Here is a 22485-nt window from a genome sequence, read left to right on the forward strand (position 1 = left end):
TCTCGGTATCGTGGCTGCCTTAAGGTTTCTTCATCTTCCTTAGTTCTCTCGGGACTTACTTCCTTAGTCCTATCCGAGAGACGTTGGTTTTCGCCTTCATCCGGGCGATCTGTGTCCGAGCCACTGTCATGTTCTAGGTGAGTTTCCATTAATTTTTGCGAATCTTCCACTAGCTTCGTTATCCTATTCGCCATTACCTCATCAGAATCGTTTACTTCATCATATGGGTCAAGCCTCCATAGTGTCTCTTGTAGTTCCTGGGGGGGCTCGTCTCCATCTGAGAAATGAGAAGCCATTTCTATGGTTCGGTTGTCTCGCGCAAGGCCCATATCATCCCAGTAGTACGATTCATTTTCTAAGCTTTTATGTCTTTGTAAACTGGCTTCGAATTTTTCTGCCGATTCCCACACTTCGTTAGCCGACAAACTAGTCTTCTGTCCCGTTCTTCGCATCTTTTAGTAGAACTTTCGTTTTCTGATAATTCATCATCTTCTCCAGAGTTCCCGCTGGTTTAAGGTCCACTAACTTCTAGCTCTATTCGATCAGTGAATTCTGATTTATCACTCTGACTTTCATCACTTGAGTCGCCCCTCTCCGTTTCGGTTTCTTTTCTCAGCCCACTATGTCGAGGATCTTCTATCGGGGGTCTGTCATCCGTTCTGTCTTGGAAATTTTTCGGATCTTTATCCTCCATCCTAGTTGAGGATAATAAGGGTCCCTGAGAGGAGTTTGTTCGTTTCATTCCGATTTCGCTGTCGGAGTCTGAAACACTGGCACTAATATTTTCCTTCTCCAGTCGATCTAAAATATCCTGTACCCGTTTGTGTCGTCCACTCGGCAGATATTGCCCAAAAGACGAATCTTTAACGAACTCGTTGCTATCGATCTCCTTCACGGCAACTTCGATGGCAGATTCATCAGTCGGCGTTACTCCTTCCCGCTCTGTAACGGTAGGCGAGGTTTCCTTGTCCAATTCACTGGTTTTCAATCCGGGATCGTCTATCGCTGCATCCGATGTAGTTTTTCGTAACACCTTTAACCTCTTGGGTAAGGGTTTGTCTTTGTCTGATTTAGTCTCTTTTTCAACTCCCAATTTAAGTTTAGAAGTGCCGGGTCTGGGCTCATTCGGTAGTCGGAAAGTTTTTCCTGTGGTTTTCACAGGCTTCTTGCTTCGGGTTCTTTCAGTAATGGTGCTATGATCTAAATTTGGTTTTTCCTTATTCGTTTTGGCCCCAACAGGTCTTCCTCTTGTCCTTGGCTCATTCGAAATCGTATGAGCCCTCTTACGTTTACCAATAGATTCCCGTGGCTCTCCCGTCTCTTGTTCGTCAATTTCTTTTCCTTCGGTCTTACGTTTTAGCATCTTCGGAATATTTTCATTCAGGTCTTTCTCTTTCCGAGCCTTCTCGTCCAAATACTCCTGTAAGTTAATCGGATTCCTTGAAAGCGCATCCGCATTGCAGTTTAATTTTCCAGGTTTATACTTGAATGTATATTGGTAATCTGTGAATTTAAACATCCATCTCATAAGCCTTTGTCCTGGGTCCTTGCGATTATGCATAAAGTTTAGAGGTTCGTGATCAGCAATCAGGGTAAATTTCTTGCATAAGAGATAAGGTCTAAACTGATTCATCGCGTATAAAACCGCGACACACTCCTTTTCCGTGGTAGTATAGTTTCTTTCTGCTTTATTTAACAACCTAGAAAGATATGCTACAGGCCTTTCATGACCATCCACTTCTTGTGATAAAACTGCTCCTATTGCGTAATCCGAAGCATCTGTGGTTAAGGTAAAGGTCTTCTCAAAATCAGGAAAAGCTAAGATAGGGGCCTCACAAAGCATCTGCTTCAGCCTTTCAAAAGCCTCTGGCTGTGGCGGTCCCCAGTCATATGCTTGATTTTTTTTGTTAAGTCGCTGAGAGGCTTGGTTATCTTCGAGTAGTCCTGGATAAATCGACGGTAGTATCCGGAGAGTCCAAGAAAAGATCTGACACTTTTCACTCCATTGGGCGTCGGAAATTTCTTTACGGCTTCAATCAATTTAGGGTCCGGCTGAACTCCTTCCGCACTAACAATGTGTCCCAAGAATTTTACTTCTTGACGTAGGAAATTTACCTTGTCCGGTTGTAAGACTAATCCTGCGTCGGTAAGTCTCTCAAACAACTTCCCTATCTTAACTTCATGTTCGTGTAAATTCTTGGCGTAAACTATCACGTCATCCAAATACACTAACATTTCTACATTCAGCAGTCCTCGCAGCAACGCATTCATCATTCGTTGAAACGTCGCTGGCGCGTTCATTAGTCCTTCCGACATTCTGATATAATGAAAATGTCCATCAAAAGTAGAAAATGCCGTCTTCTCCCTGTCCTCAACTCTTAAGGGAATTTGTTGAAATCCACTGATTAAGTCAAACGTCGAGAAATACATCGAACCTCCCAACTGATCTAGAATATCAGCAATATTGGGTAAAGGGTAGGCTTCATCAATAGTCTTTTTATTTAATTCCCTAAAGTCGATAACCATCCTCCACCTTGGTGTGCCATCACTTGCCGGGCTTTTAGGAACAATCCAGAGCGGCGAGTTATAAGGTGAGTTAGATTCTTCGATTATTCCTTCCCATAACCGTTGTTTTATTTGTTCCGATATAAATTCTCGGTGCACAGGAGGATGCCTATACTGTTTGGTATTAACTGTTACTCTGTTTTCTAAGTGTATTTCATGTTCTATCAAGTTAGTACATGGTAAAGGTTCTCCAGGGAGTAAAAACACATTCGGATACTTCTTCAATAGCCGTTTAATACTCTTGAGCTCGTGAGAGTTAAGGTGTCCTGTACTGATCAATTGCAATAATTGATTACGCCGTTTCTCGGGTTGGTCCATAGTCCGCGATCCCTGCAGGCTACCTTCTTGATCTGAATTTGTGTCACTAAAGAATTCCGACTTGTAATATTCAAATGGAATAATTTCCTTTGGGTCCACTTCTATGGTTACTTCTCTCTCGTGGGTATTGATGGCCATAATCTTACAGGTTTCATGATCGTTAATGACCACGCCTTCCCCAAGAAACACTTTATCATCCGCCACATTTATTCTAGGTAAATACCCTTCCGCGAGCCCATTCTTCAGCAAATTAATCTGTATAACTTGGCGAGTCCTTGGTGCTAATGTATATCGTACCGTGCCGACCGGCAGTCCCTCATTGCCATTTATAATCTTATTATTCGCGTTCTCTTTACAACCCAGTCGTTCTATTCCCCGATCTAGGTCCGCTGCAGTTTCAATATCCGATACCTCATCTTCACGAGCTTTAATACTCATAGCTTGTATCAGATCATCTTGTAATCGGTCGATGGGAACGTCATTCGGTAAAAACGATATCGGGTTCATCACGTCACTGTTTACCATTAGGCTGTTATGATAATACGAAATCACTGCATCGGTATCGATCAAGTAATCTCTGCCTAACATCCCGTCCTCTTCAATAGGAAAATTATTCCATACTATGTGGAATTTTGCGGATTTTCCATTAATCGTTAATATCGCCGTACCTATGGTCGGAACGGTGTGTGCCGTAATACCGCTCAGGGTAGTGACCTCCCTTGGATCAAACCTCGTGGTCCAATTTAATGCACTAAACTTAATTAAGTTCACGGCCGATCCATTGTCAACCATGAACACGGTCCACTTTTTGCAGGTCTCCGGTATACGAAACCTTACTCTTGTTGGCGCATAGATCTGATTATTTCCTGTGCCAAGTCCCCAATTTGAGGCAACTGCGATGACTGGTTCGTTAACAATTGTGGATTCTTTAGTATCGTCATTACTTTTGCTGGGGGTACTCCCGGTTTTTCGTCAATACTTCCTGAATTTCGGTCAACATCGTCTTCGTATTCGGTTGAGCTTTCTCTTGGTTCTGGCGGCACGTCTGGCAAGGGCCCGTTCCATTCACCGCTGGGCGAGCCCCATCTGAGTTTAAATTACTTGCATAATTGGGTTGCTGATACTTGGGGTTAGGTCTAAGCTCACCTCTTTGCTGCTGGTCATAAGCTATCGTTCCATAGCGTTTTCCAGACGGATGATGATAAGAGTCTGTATCCGGGTTATATAGTCGTCCTGCGTGTGGTCCACTGTCCTGATAATTTGTGTAGCGAGGCTTCCAATTCCTATTTTGGTTTGGTTTCTGCCCTTGGGATCGACTCTGTTGCTGTCCTTGATTATTCGTATACGGTTGCTGTCCTTGATTATTCGTATATGGTTGCTGTCCTTGATTCCTTTGTACAAATAATTGTTGGATTTCTGCGGGTAATTCATCCCACTCATCCTCTAGTTGTTCCTCTTGGTCGTTTTGTTAATCTTGAACGTAGTTAACGTTGAGGCTGCGCAATAAATTCGTCCATTTATTAGGGTTCCACTCCCCATGCCTCGCCCTTGATTTATTTCTGGTTTCTATACGTAATGCTTCCTTATAAGCATCTTCCAGGATTCTGGGCTGTTTAATATCTACTAAGTCCCCAATCTCTTTTGGCAATCCATCTATGAAGATCTTGACAGTCGAATTGCGCATCGGGGTCATCATTGTCTCGGTGTAGTCTCCTCCGAGCTCTTCTTTCAAAGCATTCTGTGCACAGTTCAAAAGGATGTTTATCCTGTCATGAAAGTCCCCAACAGTGTCCCCTTGTTTCATACGCAGGCTATGGATTTTGGAGTCGTAGTAAGCGAAGTCTTTGCAAGGCGCGAATCGTTCCTTTAAAATCCTGATTAAGTCATCAACTGCCTTAATGGATTTTCCATAAATGCAGTCACGCGCAGGTCCTCGTAGCTTAGCAATTAACAAACGGACAAAATTCTGTTCCTGTGGATCAGTAATCAATGCTCTTCCATTGAAGCGCATCTAATTTGCCACATATTTTTTCCTCTTTCTCTCTGATCATCCCTCCCCGCTATCCCTCCTATTCTTCTCAGATCCACTATCTCTCCTTTCATTTCTAGTTCCTCCCTTAACCAGTCCTCTGCCTCTCCCTTCTTTTCCCATCTTAACTCTCCCTCTAAGTCTGTCACTATTATATAGTTTATCCTACTTTCTCTATCCATTTTTTCTCTCATATACTCTAATTCTTCCTTATTGCCTACTTCTGTTCCTCTTTGCTTCTTGTTTCCTCTTTCTATACTTTCTTTTAATTTCACGCACTCTTCTTCCAACTAGTTCATCCTCTCTCCCTGATAGGTGACAACTCGCGCGAGGCGAGTTTGTCCCGTTCGAAGGCCTTTTTAACAGCCGAGCGGCCTTAGACTCGGGCGGCAGTCAGGCTTTCGGGCACCCCGGCCCGTTCGCGCGTCAATAATGAAATTCCTGTTAATTATAATCCGACACTCGATATCGCAATTGTAAAATAAATAATTGAACGTTTTATAACGTTCTTCGCTTGTTTATTAAAAGGAAAAATGTAATAGCGATTTTCTTTAATATAATGGGGAAGCATATGGATACACTTAAAGGCGTTTATATTTATAATATTTATTCTAATCTCTTTCACAACATAAATAAGTTAAACAGAATAGAAAGATATATATATAAATTCGCAGACGCGTAATTTTCGCCTCGCGATGTCTATTATTTTTTTGGTTACATAAAAATTATTACTCACTCTGTATTAATATTGTAAATATTAATTGGTCCAAAATATTATTTGCTTCGTGATGTGGCCAATCACTTTTTCTTTGTATCTGATCAGATCAACTGGTCCAATATATTTTTTTATTCAATAGTGTAGCAACACGCAAGAAAATGATAATTCCTATGATTTTCGTGGTCCAATATATTTTTTATCCAATAGTGTAGCAACACCCAAGAAAATGATAATTCCTATGATTTTCGTTTACACAAAATTATTAAAACAATTGTATTTGACACTTCTAATACTTAATCGCAACTCGAACAATTATATTCTCAAACTCTTATTATGGATTTAACTTCAGTAGGAAAAATGCAGGCTTCTTAGTTGAGCGCTCACTCCTGACTAATTCTCTTTGCTCTGCTTTCGCCGGTTTATTATATAGTCTTTGTCCCTAGCATGCCGTCTCTCTCCGAAGCGTATACGCTTCGGATGTTTACGCTTCTCGTGGCGGGTCGTCTTACCTAGCTAAGCACGCTGACTGCAGCATGCAGTCCCAGCATGCTGGCTCAGCGTGAATCAGCCTCTATCGCTCATTCCCACCGAGTCGCGCACACGAATACTGCTAGCTATGCTATGTCCAAACGGAAGTCCCGAGAGCAAGGTTTTATTCGACAATATATATTTGTTACATAATAAGGCATCACGTAACACTCCCCATTTTTCCTGCAGTTTCTTTTTTCTACTTTCTGCTTTTTTCCTTTCTTCTTTCATCTCTTTCTTTCTTTCTTCTCTCTCTCTCTTGTTCTCTCCTAACTTTTCCTATGTCTTTCTCCCATCTTTCTTCTCTTCTTTTCCCCTCTGCCTTCATTCTTTCCATGTTTCCCATTATTTCTTTAAACAGTTCTGTCCATTTTTTCCTTTCATCCTCCCATGCCTCTCTTAAATCCCTTATATCTGCCCGTATCTTTTCCATTATATCTTCTGCACCACTAATTTTTCCCACTTCTCTTATCGTGTTGTCCAATCTTTCTCCCCCTCCCCTTCCATCTCGCTCCCCTCGCTTTCACTCTTGCATCTCTTTACCACTCTCATTTCTCCTCTATTATTCTCCCTCAGCCCCTTTCCGCTCTCTCTCTCCCCCTCACCACCTTTACTCTTTTCTTCTTGTCCTCCTCTGGGCCTTTGTTATCCATCCTTCCACCTTTATCTCTTAATTTTTCTGTTATCACAAATCTTTCCATCACTATCCCTTACGCCGTAATTGGACTCTCTAATTCTACTCGTGATTCCACCTTTATCCCCTGTCTTACCTTTTCTGTCTCCGCCTTTCCTTCTTACCGCCCCTCCTCTCTACCTGCCTTTCTCGCTCCTGATTTTCTCTCTTAACCTCAACTTTTCTTTTTTCTTTATTCCCCTCTCTCTGCTTTTTCCTGCTCTTCTGCAAGCCTCTCTCTCTCTCTCTGTCTACTCCACTCCTCTTCCGCCTCCACTCTCTTTTCACGTCTATTTCTCTCCTCAAACACTTTTCCTCTTTAACTTTCTCACCAAAACTCGCACTCACATCCAAGACACGTCCACACTCTTCCACCGGCCTTCCTCTCCTCTCGAGCTCTCTAAGTATATATTCGTATATGTTTGTTTTTTCAAGTTGGAGCCGTGATTCACTAAAGTTTCGTATTCTCGTCGCGTTAAGTGTAGTACAACCGTTTAATAACTATTCTAATTTCGAGAAGAAAATGGTGTTATATATATATTATGTTTATAAAATAAACTTTTATGCGTCTTTTACATGAATGTATTTTCATCAGACCTTATTTAGTCAGGAATACTTTTAGAAAAGATTTTTTTATCACTTTAGAGCAATCAATAAATCATACTGAAACTTCAGAGTTGATTTTATGTCCAGAGAACACATTGGTACACGTGTTTTGACTTCAAATTTCGAACGTAGAAAGCATCTGACATTGACGTTAATATTTTAAAGATCACACGTCTTTTTATAGTCAATAGCGTTTCGATAATTACTAGAATTCATACTTTGCAAATCGAGCATTCTTCTGTTAATCTGCGTGCTTTAACATAATACACGCGTTAATATTAATGATTTAATAAATAAATCAATTTAATAAGCAACTTCATAAATTATAGCTTTTATAGTATACATATACAGATGTTACATCTATATAATATAAATGGGTAACGTAGATATATCACTATGCTTTTGTTTATATAATAAATAAAGATATATCACTATACTTTTGTTTATATAGAAAACTAATTAACACTATTGCATAAGAGTTAACAGCCATTGCCTTAATTCACGTATATGCCACTCTTATAAATTATTTTCTCCTTTATTAATAATATTACTTCGATCGTTTGCATAATTATGTAAAAAAACGAAAAAATTCCATTATATCCGTCTTGTTGATTTTACAAAATTAAAAGACACGTATTTTTTCTTTTTTCGATTAATAGAAAATTGACTGAGTTACGGCGTGCCAAAGGTACTCACGACTATTCGGATATCCTCGTATGCAAATGCTATGTTATCGTGATGTCACGGAAAGCTTTATCGCGCTCTTTCTCGGCCAGTTTTTGATTGATTAAATAAACAAAAAATACGTGTCTTTTATTTTTTAAACATCTACAAGACGTTGCCTTTTATCAAGCCACTTGTGAAGAAATAAATTAGGCAATGCAATGCACTCTATCATTATTTTGGCAAATAAAATTCTATTTTTATCGTGAAAATATATACGAGGTGTGATCAAAAAGTAAGGTGAATTTTGAAATTTAGCGGGCTACGTCCGTTCGATCTTCGACTTTTTTATTTGGTTATGTCTGTACACTCGTCTAGAACATACGTTCCAAATTTCAGCTTTGTAGTATGTTTGGTTTGTTTGTTAGAGGCATCAAGGTTAGAAGTGTTTTGCGTGCTCCACGATTTGCTGCTGTCTAAAAACATGGATTAAAGAGTTTGCATTAAATTTTGTGTGAAAAATGGAATCAAATGTTCCAAAACACTTGAAATGCTGAAAGTGACATACGGTGAGTCTACTTTAAGCCAAAAAAATGTTTACAAGTGGTATAAACTCTTCCAAGAAGGCCGAGAAGACACCGACGACGAACCTCGTTCTGGACGCCCCAGCACATCAACAACTGATGAGAATGTTGAAGAAGTGAAGAAAATAGTGTTGGAAAATCGTCGAATTACCATTAGAAAAATTGCTGATGATATTGGCATCTCATTTGGTTCGTGCCAATCAATTTTGACGAGTGTTTTAGACATGAGACGTGTGTCAGCGAAGTTTGTTCCGAAATTGCTCAATTTCGACCAAAAGAAACGTCGCATGAGCATCGCCCAAGAGCTACTGAATGACGTCAACGATGATCCAGATTTACTCAACAGGGTTATAACAGGTGACGAAACATGGGTATATGGTTATGACGTCGAGACTAAGACTCAATCGTCCCAGTGGAGGCATTCTGGATCACCAAGACCAAAAAAGCACGCCAAGTTCGATCAAATGTAAAGGTTTTGCTTACAGTTTTCTTTGACTGCAGGGGCGTGGTGCATCATGAGTTCTTGCCACAGGGTAGAACAGTAAATAAGGAATATTACCTGCAAGTTATGCGCAATTTGCGCGAAGCAATCCGCCAGAAACGTCCGAATTTGTGGAAAAATAAAAATTGGCTTTTGCACCATGATAACGCCCCTGCTCACACATCGTTGCTTGTGCGCGAATTTTTGGCTAAAACCAACACAGTAACGATGCCACAGGCACCGTATTCCCCAGATCTGGCCCCCTGTGACTTCTTCTTGTTCCCAAAACTGAAGAGGCCCATGAAAGGACGACGTTTTGTCACGATTGAGGAGATAAAGACGGCATCGAAGGATGAACTAAATAAGATCACAAAAAATTATTTTTTGAAATGCTTTGAGGATTGGAAAAAGCGTTGGCACAAGTGCATTATATCCGAGGGGGATTACTTTGATAAGAGATAAAATAAAAATTGATGAATAAATAAATATTTTTTGAGAAAAATAAAAATTCACCTTACTTTTTGATCCCACCTCGTAAATGTCAAAGTCATGTATATTTAAAAAAGAAAGAAAGTTCTAAGTGTGGATGAAGGAACTGAGCGTAAAATTGATGAAAATTGACGTAGAAAAATTATTTAAAAACTGCACATGATTGTGAAAGACCAATAAAACTTATTAACAATTACGCGCATTTTAGTTTTTGTTCTTAAAAAAAAATTTTTTTAAATTGAACATTCTGAGATCAGTAGAAACTGAATCTATGTAGCATGTTGATTCAATTTTTATAGATATAAATGGGCTTAATAGTTAGGAAAATTCCGCGCACTTTTCTATCCAATCAAAATATTATAACCGTTCAAGAAATAAATATTATTTCTCATTACAATTATGTACCTGAAAAAGATCAGTCGGTAGTATAAATTAACACTTTTGTGTGATAATACCCTGTCAAAAGGACTGCATTCTCATACCCAGATAATTAATAAGAGCTGTATAAATAGACATGAGTTATTTTCTGAAAGAACCTTTATAAATTATATCTAAAAAAAGTTAAAACCAAAGGAAAAACATAACATTGAGTAGGAATTGAACCCAACTCGAGACGTCGGTCTAACTTCATACTTAATGAAGTTAGAATTTATATTGAAATTATAAATATAAAAATTATGATGTATATCATAATATATTAGATTATTAAAGTTGAATTAACTTTTATTAAAGTTATATATTCATTCACTTAATGCAATGGCAAGAACGGAATAAATGGAAAATAATAAGAAAACTTATGATTGTACTTTTTATTAATCTCGTCATCATACAAATTAATTGTGAGTTAATTGTGAGAAAAAAAGGTATCTATGTAGACTGGAACCCGGGACGACAAAAATGAAACCAAGCAGCACGCGTTAGCCATCTCGGCTATCAACGCACTAGGATCGTGTAGTACGAAAGTTACATATGTTCATAGAAATGTACGAGGGTTTGTAATTAAAAAAGGGGCTTAAGTTGTAGATATTTACTGTAATAATTAAGATATTTCGAGATATTCAATTATGCACAATAAAAAAAAAATTGCATCGAGTGGGAATTGAAGCCTTTATTCTGGTCGAAGAGAAAAAATTTGCCGAGACGAAATTCTCTTCGAGTGCTCAGACTCGCACTCTTGCTTCGCCTCGCCCATCGGTTAACGTGATTATGGTCAGACGCACATTCTCTTATTCTCCTCTGTATATTAGACGCACGTTTGGTATTCCCCTCTCGCGCCGAACGAAAATGTACGTCAGCTTCGGTGCTTTGGCCACTACGGAGCGCTCGAACCAGTAACATTGGTCGGGCACGCTCGGAAGCATTGCCGTCAGCAATCTCCCTACTAATCTCTGGTAAAAGTTGCTGAAGTGGATTTTACGGTACTCTGATTAATAAATAAATATTCAATAAAATAAATAACATAATTATATTGTAAATACAATATAAATCTGATGATTAATTATATATGTGAAATACTTTAATGTAATCAATTTAAGAAAATAGCTGAGACGGTGAAGTATGATTGGAAAACAAGAAATCTTGGTTTTAAGCCACGATCAATCCACTACTTTTTTTCTCTTTTCTTATTAATATTAATATTTTAATGTACTAAAAAGCTATTTAAATCAATAATTATATAAAAAAGGTGATTTTTATAAATAATGTAATAAAAATTCATCTAAATTTGATAGAAAACCTACCTGGATTTATTAAAAATCTATTTGGATTCAGTTGGAAATTCTCCCTAAAAATCTAATAGAATCCACGCGGAATCTATATCTAATTACATGGAAATCATACTGAATTTCCAGCTGCATTTTTCCAGTAAAGATAAGAAGTATTATGTAATAAATGTAGTTCACAATTAATTCCTGGATTCCACTAATAAAATTATTATAAACATTAATAGGATGGCAGTTCAAACGGCATATCTACCGAAAGATGTAGATTAGCGAGTACTCGCGGCGAGCACGACGGCCTAAATGGTTTGCAAAACATTGGAAATACGGTACGTTACACAACTTATTTGAATAATTAAACTATAGACTATATATATGTTTATTGATTAGCAACTTATCAATTTCTGCTTTGTCTTTATCAATAATATAAAACTCGTGAGACCGGATGACAAATCGCTTATGAGGGAGTAGAGCAATCTGCAAAATTATCTTAAAACGACTGAATAATTCATTTTCTTTTATTTTCCATAATATTCTATGACTATATTCACTGAAGGCGATCAGTTAGATTAGAAGTAAAATTATTTGCAATATACTTGAATACATATTGGAAAAGTATTATTATTTATATATGCAATGTTTGAAATAATTAATTTCTTATGTACCTTGTATAGTATAGATAATATCAGATGTGATACAAACTTTTATAATTCTTCTAACTATGAATTATGCAATTATTTTATAAAACTATATCATAATATTCACTGGAAGTATGAATTAAAAATAGAATCTAATTAATTTAAAAATTTAGCATAAGTAAACAACCGATCGAAACGTGTAGTCGAATTGTTAGTACTACCAGAAATACACTTTACATTCATTAATAAACTTGAATAACGTACAGAAAATTTCAAATACACTTTTGAATATTACTAAACGAAGTTTACGATGTTGTTATCCTATTAATGTTTCAGGCATACGTCCGTACAAACGGAATGTCTTGAATATATAATTTCTATTTCTACTGCTATAATGACATAAGTCAAAAGAAATGCTGTTAAAAGTTTGTGTAATGCAGTGATTACTCCCTATAAAAATGATTTCATATATAACCGTTATTATTATTAAGTACCAAATTTGAAAGTTAAGATAATCAGAATGCTACTTATAAAAATAACTAAACAAAATATATTTTTTTATATTTGTAATTATTTAAATTATATTATAAAATTTTTCAAATCTACTCTTTGAGCTTTGACATTGCGCTTATTTTAGTTTATTGATTAACTTATTGAAAATTGTAATTGATCTATATATCATTAATACGAGAGTTTGATTGTATTATGATATTTGAGTACTCATGTTTCTAGTGTTGCTACATACATTTAAGATTCAAGATTTTATAAAGATAGCAAAGAAATCGATTAAAGTGCAAAGGTTTGATCGAATTTTAATAAATAATCATGTATTACAAAACTATTATTACTTATTATTTTTGTTATCCCGTTTGGTTTGTTTTGTAACAGGAAAAATTTAGTTAGACAAGCATTTTCTCACGAATGAATACCTTAATTTATAACACTATCGAAACAAATTTGACAAATAATCATCATAGTTTTTATACTCATAAACGTAAAAAATTTATACAAGGATTGTTAAATAAGTGCTTAAAAAAGATATAAAAATCTTATTTAATCATTTTTTTTATTTCTCAATATATTTTTCTTTTAGCTCTATATCCATGTCTTCAAGCATTTTTCTAAAGTATTAAAACCATTCAAAAAGTAGAATTTCAGAAGCTTCTCAAAATAGGCATTTGTTTAGCCTTAGTAGTAAGGGCTATAAGGGTTGGGTTCTAAGCCACTTTTACCATGCGAGTTTTTATTCCTTTCTTACCAGCAGTCGGTAACGTTATCAATCCAATGTTACCAACCTATGGGATGTTTTATCGGCAGGTTTTTTATCGATGATGGACTTATTTGACTGGCATTATAGCCGACCGTTGTGTGTGTGCGTGTGTACGTGTGTGTGTGTGTGTGTGTGTGTGTGTGTGTGTGTGTGTGTGTGTGTGTGTGTGTGTGTGTGTGTGTGTGTGTGTACGTGTGTGTGTGTGTGCCGATATGCAGGTCCCGCCGGTAGTTACCGACTCTTGCATCGACGTGGATGGATGCCCCCGGCCTCATGCCCCCGATAATCGATGAATCAGATTGAAAAAATATATCATTTATGTTTTCGATGGCGTATTGGAATGCCTAGTCGATATATCTCGTAGAAAGTTCCGGATTTACCGGCTTACTCGTGCGCATGCCCCGTGGGATAAGGTTTATTGAAAAATCAACAAAATCACCAAATTTTGAATACGTTTATAATTTTAAACACATTTATTTAATAAGAAAAGTATCCATGGCTATTATATTATAATACTTATACAAGTTTTGTAATATGATCATTTGTATTTCTTCTTTTCATTGTCGAACTATAGGTAGCCTTTTTGTTCTGGAAAATGACTAGTGTTGGTTGAAAATTTGGAAGTGATTTGTTTCCATGTAGATTATTTTTAATTTTCATTTGGGTCATCTTAGGGAAGACGAGAGTACTTGACTAAAGTGTAGCGGTCCATTTTATTCGAATGCTAGCTGATGAATAATCTGATCCTTACGTTGTCTTATTTATAATAGTTGACAATTACGTTAGTTACATAGCTAAGAGAGTATTCTAGATTCTGTGTTTGATCATTTTCAATCTTCGTTTTTAGAGGTCGTAGCTCTTTTACGCAGAACCATCTTTAATATGTGTAAGGAGAGTAAACAGGTATAATTTTCCCTTTGAAAAATTTAACTTTTAATTTTGGATCGGAATCAGTATATTCACGATGTAGATATAAAACTGTGAATATAAAATATACATCCATAACCAATTCATTTCGGAGATAATTGTCAATGGTGATGCGAACACATTTAGCAACATATTGTATAAAAACTTTGAGTATGGAATGACTAACATTAATCTTTACTTTTGTAGCAAACCTATTAGTACTAAAACTAGGATTTCTTCCTGAGTAATTTTATGACAAAGGCCCATTAAATATTCAGATAAGTTTTTCGTTTTTTTATCCTTTGTCATGTACCATATATCTGTCAATAAGGCTATAAAATATTCAATTATTTTGAGATCATTCGTTAATAGGTTGAAAATGTTAAAAAAATGGATCAGCTCCGCACCTTCGTCAATGAATGACTGTACATAATAATCCATCGCTGTTTGAACCGTAGAATCATCTACATTGTATGGTTTACTAAGATATTCACACAAGCAGGCTATAGCCCGACTTTGAATGTTGTTACTTAATGAATTCATAATGTGTCTGATGCTGCTGCAGACGGTAAATAAGTTGCAGCAAATGAATCGCGCTCCTTTCGTAACGTCAACTGAGTAATGGAGAGGATGAATGATTCGCTCAACTTATGAATGTCAGAAAAAACTATAATTTTTATAGTTATATTTTTTATTTTTTTTATTTTTATTTATTCTATAATTTTCATATCAAGTTTTTCTCGATGAAGATCAATCAATGTATAAGTTTCTTTTAACTCAGCTTTCAATTTTAAAATAGAATCTTTAATATTTTCAATCTCTGTTAAAAGAATCTCATGTGAAGTTTTCAAATTAACTTCTTCAGCTCCTCTGAGCTTGCGTCCAAACACACCAATGCTCATTGTTAAAATGAATAAAAAAAAAGAAATGAATGGATGATAAATAGTAAATTAAAAATGGTTAATTTCTTTAAGTTTTTTTTATATTGTAATGCGGTGGATTAGCTGGTACAAAATAGATTTATTAAAGAACAAATTCTCACAATGCAGAGCTAACCGCCACTCCGTTAAACACGTATAAGTATACGTGTATTCGCCTTTACGTTTGATACTTTCGTTCTAATATCTCCTTTCCAACAGAGTTGAACTCATCGTAAGTCACCTGATATGTGACACTCGTTCTATCTTAGGTGTGAGTGACCTAATGCTTATTTCACCTAATCCCCTAGATGAAATCGGTTTAAAGTTTAATCCGTAATAGATCCGTTAAACTAATAAGAAACGAAATGACGTAATGCGAAAATTAATATCGTTTATGACTAGAAAATTATAGCCTTTGAAGGGCCAAAAGACTAACGCACGTGAATAGGATTTTACAATGATTAACAATAATACGGGGAGGGAGAGAGGGAGAGGGAGAAAGAGAGAGAGATAGAGTTTAGTGGGCCACTCTATTTTTTAACGTCCCTTTATATAAATAAGAACTTCGACAGTGTCAGCTGCTAAGCAACCAAGGTCTTATATAACAAGCGGATGGCGATTGTATGGTAAGTTTCCCATATTCCAATCAAGCCCATGGAAGTTAACTGTAAGCCATAAATTTTCAAGTTTGGATTGACTGGGAAGTTCTTCTCAAGAAAATGGTGACTTGAAAATCCAATGTGCGGGTTCAATATTGTAATTGACATCTATCAATGCAAGTTCTTTAAAAATTGGTTGATCATCGTACTTGTATATGAACGATGATTTCCATGCCAAATCTACAATGAAAAAAAATTATACAGAAATATAGTTTAAATCAAAAGTTAGTTCATTAGTTGAAAGTTTTTCAATATCTTATTAAAGCATTACAAGTACCATGATCACTGTGCTCGACCGAATGTGATGAAGCATCGATTTTGACGCGCATTTTATACAATTACCCCCTTCCACTTTGCGTACTTTTTTTAATATATGTCAGTTCCTTTTTCATATATGTTTGTAACAGCGCGATAATTAAAATTCGCTCACACGTCTATGTCCAAACAAGAGTCTTTATGAACGCGGTTAAGTTCTTTTTATATGCTACAAGAACTCTAGCTCCGAGCGAATATAGTTAAGTCCCTTTAAACGAGCTTGTATGGCATGCGACTATTTACCGCCAAGACGCTACATGACTTATACTATAGCCTTTTTTCTAATGCGCACACGGCTAACTTTCATCTCTCTCTCTCTCTCTCTCTATTATCGACACTTAGTCTCTACAGCATGCAAAACAGAAAAGAACTTTGAATTGTGCGCCTATGAAATGATATAGCTCCATTAACTATGTCGCACGCTGAGAAAGATAAGTTTTTGAGTCACATGAGAACTTAGACGTGTGAACGTAATACGGTATTAGCCGTGGAGCAGTGAGAGAGAGAGAGAGCTCTCCTCCCAAGTTAGCCATGTAGCGCGTGGCTATGAGCTGTGCTTTCTCTATCTCTCTCTCTATCTCTCTCTCTCTCTCTATCTCTCTCTCTCTCTCTCTCTCTCCCTATCTCTCTCTCTCTCTCTCTCTCGTGTACACACGTACACACATACATATTTCCTTCATTCATGAATTGATATAATGTATGATCATAATGCACGTACGTTAATCGATGATTGAACAGCGTCATAACTGCACCTTATCAATTACATAATCAATGCGCTCATTTTAACTTTGAAAAATTTTTAAGCATTCATGAGCATTGGAACTTATAAATTAGCACTCGGATTATACCTTGCTGATTATAAGTGTCAATGCACTAAATGTGATGTATTTGCTCTTGAAAATTTTTTGAAGTTAACCCATTAAGGCCCAGGCCAAACCTGGGAAAGATAGCGCCAAATTAACTATGCCAATCGTAGCTAAATCGTAAAAAAAAAATACCCGTGTTTTTTCTTTTGCCATTTTCAATTGTTTATAAAAAATTATTTAAACAAATTATCAAAAAGTTATTATTTTCAAAAAACTGATAGCGGAAATCGATTCTACGGGAAAAAACATGAAAGAAATGTATATAACGTTTTTTTGTCAGACGTCAATTTGTTAGTGTAAAATGGCTATAAACAATTGCAAGTCTGTCAGGTACCTGTGTATACGCCAAATCCCAAGCAAAATCTATTGCCGATAGCGCCAAACTAACTATGCCAATCGTAGCTAAATCGAAAAAAAATACCCCTGTTTTTTCTTTTGCCGTTTGCAATTGTTTATAAAAAATTATTTAAACAAATTATCAAAAAGTTATTATTTTCAAAAAACTGATAGCGGCAATCGATTCTATGGGAAAAAACATGAAAGAAATGTATATAACGTTTTTTTGTCAGACGTCAATTTGTTTAAGAAAATAGGACAGAAAGCTTTGAATTTTCACAAATTGTACATTTGGAAATTTGACTAACATAGTAATTGTTGGGTTACGAAGTTGCAAAGAGTTTGCAAAATTTTTTTTCTATTGAAACCGTGTTAGAGATCACGTTTGAGAGGCGGACTAACGGTTTTATGTAATATTATGGATTCAGTTTTCATTACAAAAGTTTTTAGTATATTTGGACATTTCTAGTACATTTATTTTACAGTTATTTGTTTTTGGAACAAATTGACATTTGACAAAAAACGTTATATACATTTCTTTCATGTTTTTTCCCGTAGAATCGATTGCCGCTATCAGTTTTTTGAAAATAATAACTATTTGATAATTTGTTTAAATAATTTTTTATAAACAATTGAAAATGGCAAAAGAAAAAACACGGGTATTTTTTTTTTCGATTTAGCTACGATTGGCATAGTTAGTTTGGCGCTATCTTTCCCAGGTTTGGCATGGGCCTTAATGGGTTAATGAAAAAAGGTAATTAATGTCTGATATGAGTTAGAAGCGTGGACACATGAAAGGACATAGTCATGCGCGAGTATAAGTGGTCTTAGTTGCGCGCGAGCATAAACATCTTGCACGAAAATTTTCTAAGTCCACAATCGGATGACGTCATCCTCTCGCTGCGAGAGCTCAGAGTTAAATGACTCTGCGTGGAGCTCCCTATCCTGAAGTAGCCTTTGACGCCTTTTCTGTTGAAAAAGAAATCCTTTGTCCGCTTTCTGGGCGGCCAGTAGTTCCAGAGACATCGGCATTGAATGAAAAAGGATCCTTTTGCATTCAAAATTCGATATCTCGAATACTAATGGTCGTATCCAAGTCCCATAAAAAGAAAATGGAATTAATAGGCTATGCAACCTATACATAGTTCTAGCTCAAAAAAATTTTTCCATACCCGTAAAACGAAAAAAAATGTAAATATTTTGAAAATTTTTTCTTCGTGCTTTATCCAAAGATTGCATGGCTACGGGTGCACCGAAAAATTTTGAAACCAAAAAATTTTGAAACCAAAAAATTTTGAAACCAAAAAATTATAAAACTAGAGTATTCAAGTTTTGAAAACTTTGTTTTTTTATTTCCTGTACGACCATTTTTCACTGAAATATAGCCTGTTGAAAATCACCAAAAAATTTCGAAAAGTTTTTGATTCCTTTTATTTTTATGAAAAGTTTAGTACAAAGTGGGATTCAAGAAATACTTGTGTTTATGAGTAATGAAATGACATAAGGGTTAGTCTTTATCTCCTCTTAGAAATTAACATTGAGAGTAAGTCTTAATATTATAAATTTGATTTTTTTGAAGTATTAAGTATTGAAGCAGAAGTTTTTTAATATAATGAACAAATTTTATGTTTAATTAGTTTATTGTCCTGTATGTGACAAAAAATATGTACTATTTAAGTTTCACATATGTGACGAGAGCAAGCGTTGCACTTTTTCTTGTCGGAATTTTCCCCAATTCCCCCTCTCTCTCGGCAAGGCATGGTGACCAGCGTTAGGAGCATTCAAGAATGCACCTAATGCACGGTCTTTGTTTCAGCCGACGGAGATTGCCGACCGAGGCCGAGACGGCCCGAAGCTGTTACGCTGACGATAGTATAGAGGTGTTAGAAAGAGAGAGAGAGATAGTTGGGGACGTGTGTGTCCTACGCAAGATTAGGCAGGCGCGCGTCGCGAACCAATTAGCGCATTAGTCGCGCGCCGCCTAATAAGTAGGTTAAGTGGGGAGAGAAAAAGAACGACGAAGAAGCTGTAGATCGCGGAAGAGAAAAACGAGCGACAGACGGTAGTAAGTCGAAAGCAGAGTCAGAAGGTTTTCCGAGTTGATCAGAGTAAGACGGTAGACGGCCAGCGGTGAAAAAGTCAAAATACAGCTGAGGACAAAGGGCCAGCCGAACGCACACACTGACAAGGGCCAGCCGAACACACACACTGACAAGGGCCGAGGAGGACCGAGAGGACAGAGGACGACTTGTTCCGGCATCTGCTCGGGACGCTACTTGGAGGAGCCAGCAGGAGTTGCCCAGCGACGACCAGCAACATCGTGCGCAGGGCGCAGCCTGGCCTCCCGTTCCGGTATCGAAGATCAAGTTTCGCAAATTAATTTCTCTCTCTCTCTCTTTCTCTTTTCAACGATGGCACAGAGCGTAATTGTAAACGTTAGGTGGGTAGCAAGGCGTGCACACGCCGGCTACCTACCCCAATTACGGTCGGTATCATAAATCGCTCAAAGAGAAATTGTCCAGGCGATTCCTCGCCGGGCGACTTTCTCTTTTAGCTAAGTAGCTTAAGTCGGTTCGTCGTCAAGGCGGTCATCTACCGGGCGACGTGCGTTGTGTTTTGCATAGATTTGTGAGCGCGATTAGTTAGTTAACTTGTTCTCTTTTGTAATAGGTGTAAGAACGTAGTTGTGTTTATTAGATTAAGAATTTGTAAAAGCTGATTTTAAGAGTTTATTTTATAATGCTGTTTATTATTATGCGGTTATTCATGTACGGTTTAAAATATAAGTGTAAATTAATTTTGAGTTGATTAGAATTAGATTTGTTTGAATGCGAATTTGTGTTTGTGTATAATTCCCTAACTATTTTCATTTCTTTGCCTTCTCCCCCTTCCCGCCTCAATTACTATGAGCGAGTGCGCCTCACTTGCCCACCTTAAAAAAAATGGTTGACGAACGAGATTTCGTTACACAAATATTAGTTAACGAAATAGAAGTTTATCGTACTACATGATAAGTTCAATGTTCTATTAGTATATAAAGAATTCAATATGAATTTCCAAACTTGTCCATTATATGACGAAAAATTTGCGCTGTTATATAATGTAGGTTTATATTAAAAAGTTAAACATTTAAGAAATTGTTATGTACTACAATGTGAAATTGCTAATTGTATGAGAATATTCAATTATGTTCGTTTTTGTCTAAAACACTGCGAATCTTATAATTCTAAATCGTTTAACGTTTCAAACAAGCTATATTTATGCAAAGTAGCTGATGTCAATAGCGGAGAAAAACTGATGAATATTAGTTAGTAAGATCAAACGTCAGTAGAATTTTAAATTTTCAATCAAATAACATGCTTTAATACAATTGAACGTAAAGATGCTGGTATGACTTGTAACGATGTTATATCCGCGCTCTCACCTCGTCAGGACGATTGCCCGCGAGAGGCAGCACTGGTCGGATATGAGTTGAAGGCGCGCTTTGTGCGAGAAGAGCGAGATAGAGATAGCGAAAGGAAGAGAGTCTAGAATAGCTACTCGCGAAACGGTGGTGGTCTTTACGGAGCGCGAACATTTCCCCACGTTTTAAAAGTATGCAGCCGTTTTGTGAGGGACATCAGAGTAAAGATAAACTGAGAAGTAAAGGGCATACTGAAATGACGCGCGCAAGGGATCCGGTAGACGCCTAACTCGACATAGGTAACTTTCCCAGCGAGACCGAAATACGAAGCGAGGATAATCTGATTGACAACGTAATTAAGAGCTGTTCTCGTAATATAAGCTGGCCAGCTTCGCGTTAATAGTTTTGCGCGTTTCGACGAAGTTGGAGGCAATCTCACGTGAGATCGCAAAACGACAAAAGGCGCTCGTGTGTATTGCGTCGTAGCAAAAGCGAGTAAGCATGACTCATGTACGGCAGCGAACAAGTTAGCGACGCCGGTATACGTCACGAGTAACATTCGTGATAACAGTGCAGGCCCAAAACTTATATACGGATAGTGAATAATAAAGGACGCCTTAGTGATAAATAAATTTGATGTGTGATATACGAGGTGTGTTCAAAAAGTAAGGTGACTTTGTATTTTTAAGAAAAAATATTTATTTATTTATCAATATTTATCTTGTCCCCTTCAAAGTAATCCCCCTCAGATACAATACACTTATGCCAACGGGTTTTCCAATCCTCAAAGCACTTCTCATAAGCACTTTTCGGTATAGCCTTGAGCTCTTCCAGCGATGCAGTCTTTATCTCTTCAATCGTTGCAAATCTCCGTCCTTTCATAGGTCTCTTTAGTTTTGGGAACAAGAAAATGTCACATGGGGCCAAATCCGGTGAATATGGTGGCTGAGGCATGATTGGGGTGTTGTTTTTGGCCAAAAAATCTCTCACAAGCAAAGATGAGTGAGCAGGGGCATTATCGTGATGCAAAAGCCACGAATTGTTTTTCCACAATTCTGGGCGTTTTCTTCGTATTGCTTCTCGCAAACGGCGCGTAACTTCAAGATAATACTGTTTATTGACCGCACGTCCATATGGTAAGAACTCCTGATGCACCACGCCATGGTAATCGAAGAATGTTTTCTCACTGTTGTGAGCAAAACTTTGACATTTGATCGAACTTGGCGTGCTTTTTTCGGTCTTGGCTCATCTGGGCTCTTCCATTGGGACGATTGGACTTTGGTTTCGATATCATAACCATATACCCATGATTCGTCACCAGTTATGACCCTTTTGAGTAAATCTGGGTCGACGTTGACGTCATTCAACAGTTCTTGAGCGATGCTCATGCGACGGTTCTTTTGGTCAAAATTTAGCAATTTCGGAACAAACTTCGCTGACATACGTCTCATGCCCAAAACGTTAGAAAAAATTTCATGGCACGAGCCAAGCGATATACCAACATCCTCAGCAACTTCTCTGATAGTGATTCGACGATTTTCCAGAATAATTTTCTTCACTGCTTGAACGTTTTCATCAATTGTTGACGTGCTTGGGCGTCCAGAGCGAGGCTCATATTGGCATCTTCCCGGCCATCTTGGAAGAGTTTGTACCACTTGTAAACATTTTTTTTACTCAGAACAGTTTCACCTATGCCACCGTCAACATTTCAAGTGTTTCGGAGCACTTTATTTTATTGTTTACACAAAATTTGATGCAAATCCTTTGATCCACATTTTTCGATAGCAAGAAATCGCCGAG

The 22485-nt window shown here is 37.1% G+C and overlaps 1 protein-coding gene across 3 annotated transcripts in view; it reads left to right on the top strand.

Moving 5' to 3' along the window:
- Positions 1–22485, top strand: part of LOC131669517 (ubiquitin carboxyl-terminal hydrolase 2-like) — a 759386-nt gene that overhangs the window by 462029 nt on the left and 274872 nt on the right. For all 3 annotated transcript variants that reach the window (XM_058944435.1, XM_058944443.1, XM_058944452.1), the window contains one exon: positions 11603–11701. In XM_058944435.1, the coding sequence (XP_058800418.1) occupies positions 11603–11701 (99 nt within the window). The remainder of the gene's footprint in view (positions 1–11602; positions 11702–22485) is intronic.

The sequence above is a fragment of the Phymastichus coffea genome, unplaced genomic scaffold, assembly GCF_024137745.1.
Source record: "Phymastichus coffea isolate CEN01 unplaced genomic scaffold, Cenicafe_Pcof_1.1 PCOF00008, whole genome shotgun sequence".
Lineage (NCBI taxonomy): Eukaryota > Metazoa > Arthropoda > Insecta > Hymenoptera > Eulophidae > Phymastichus > Phymastichus coffea.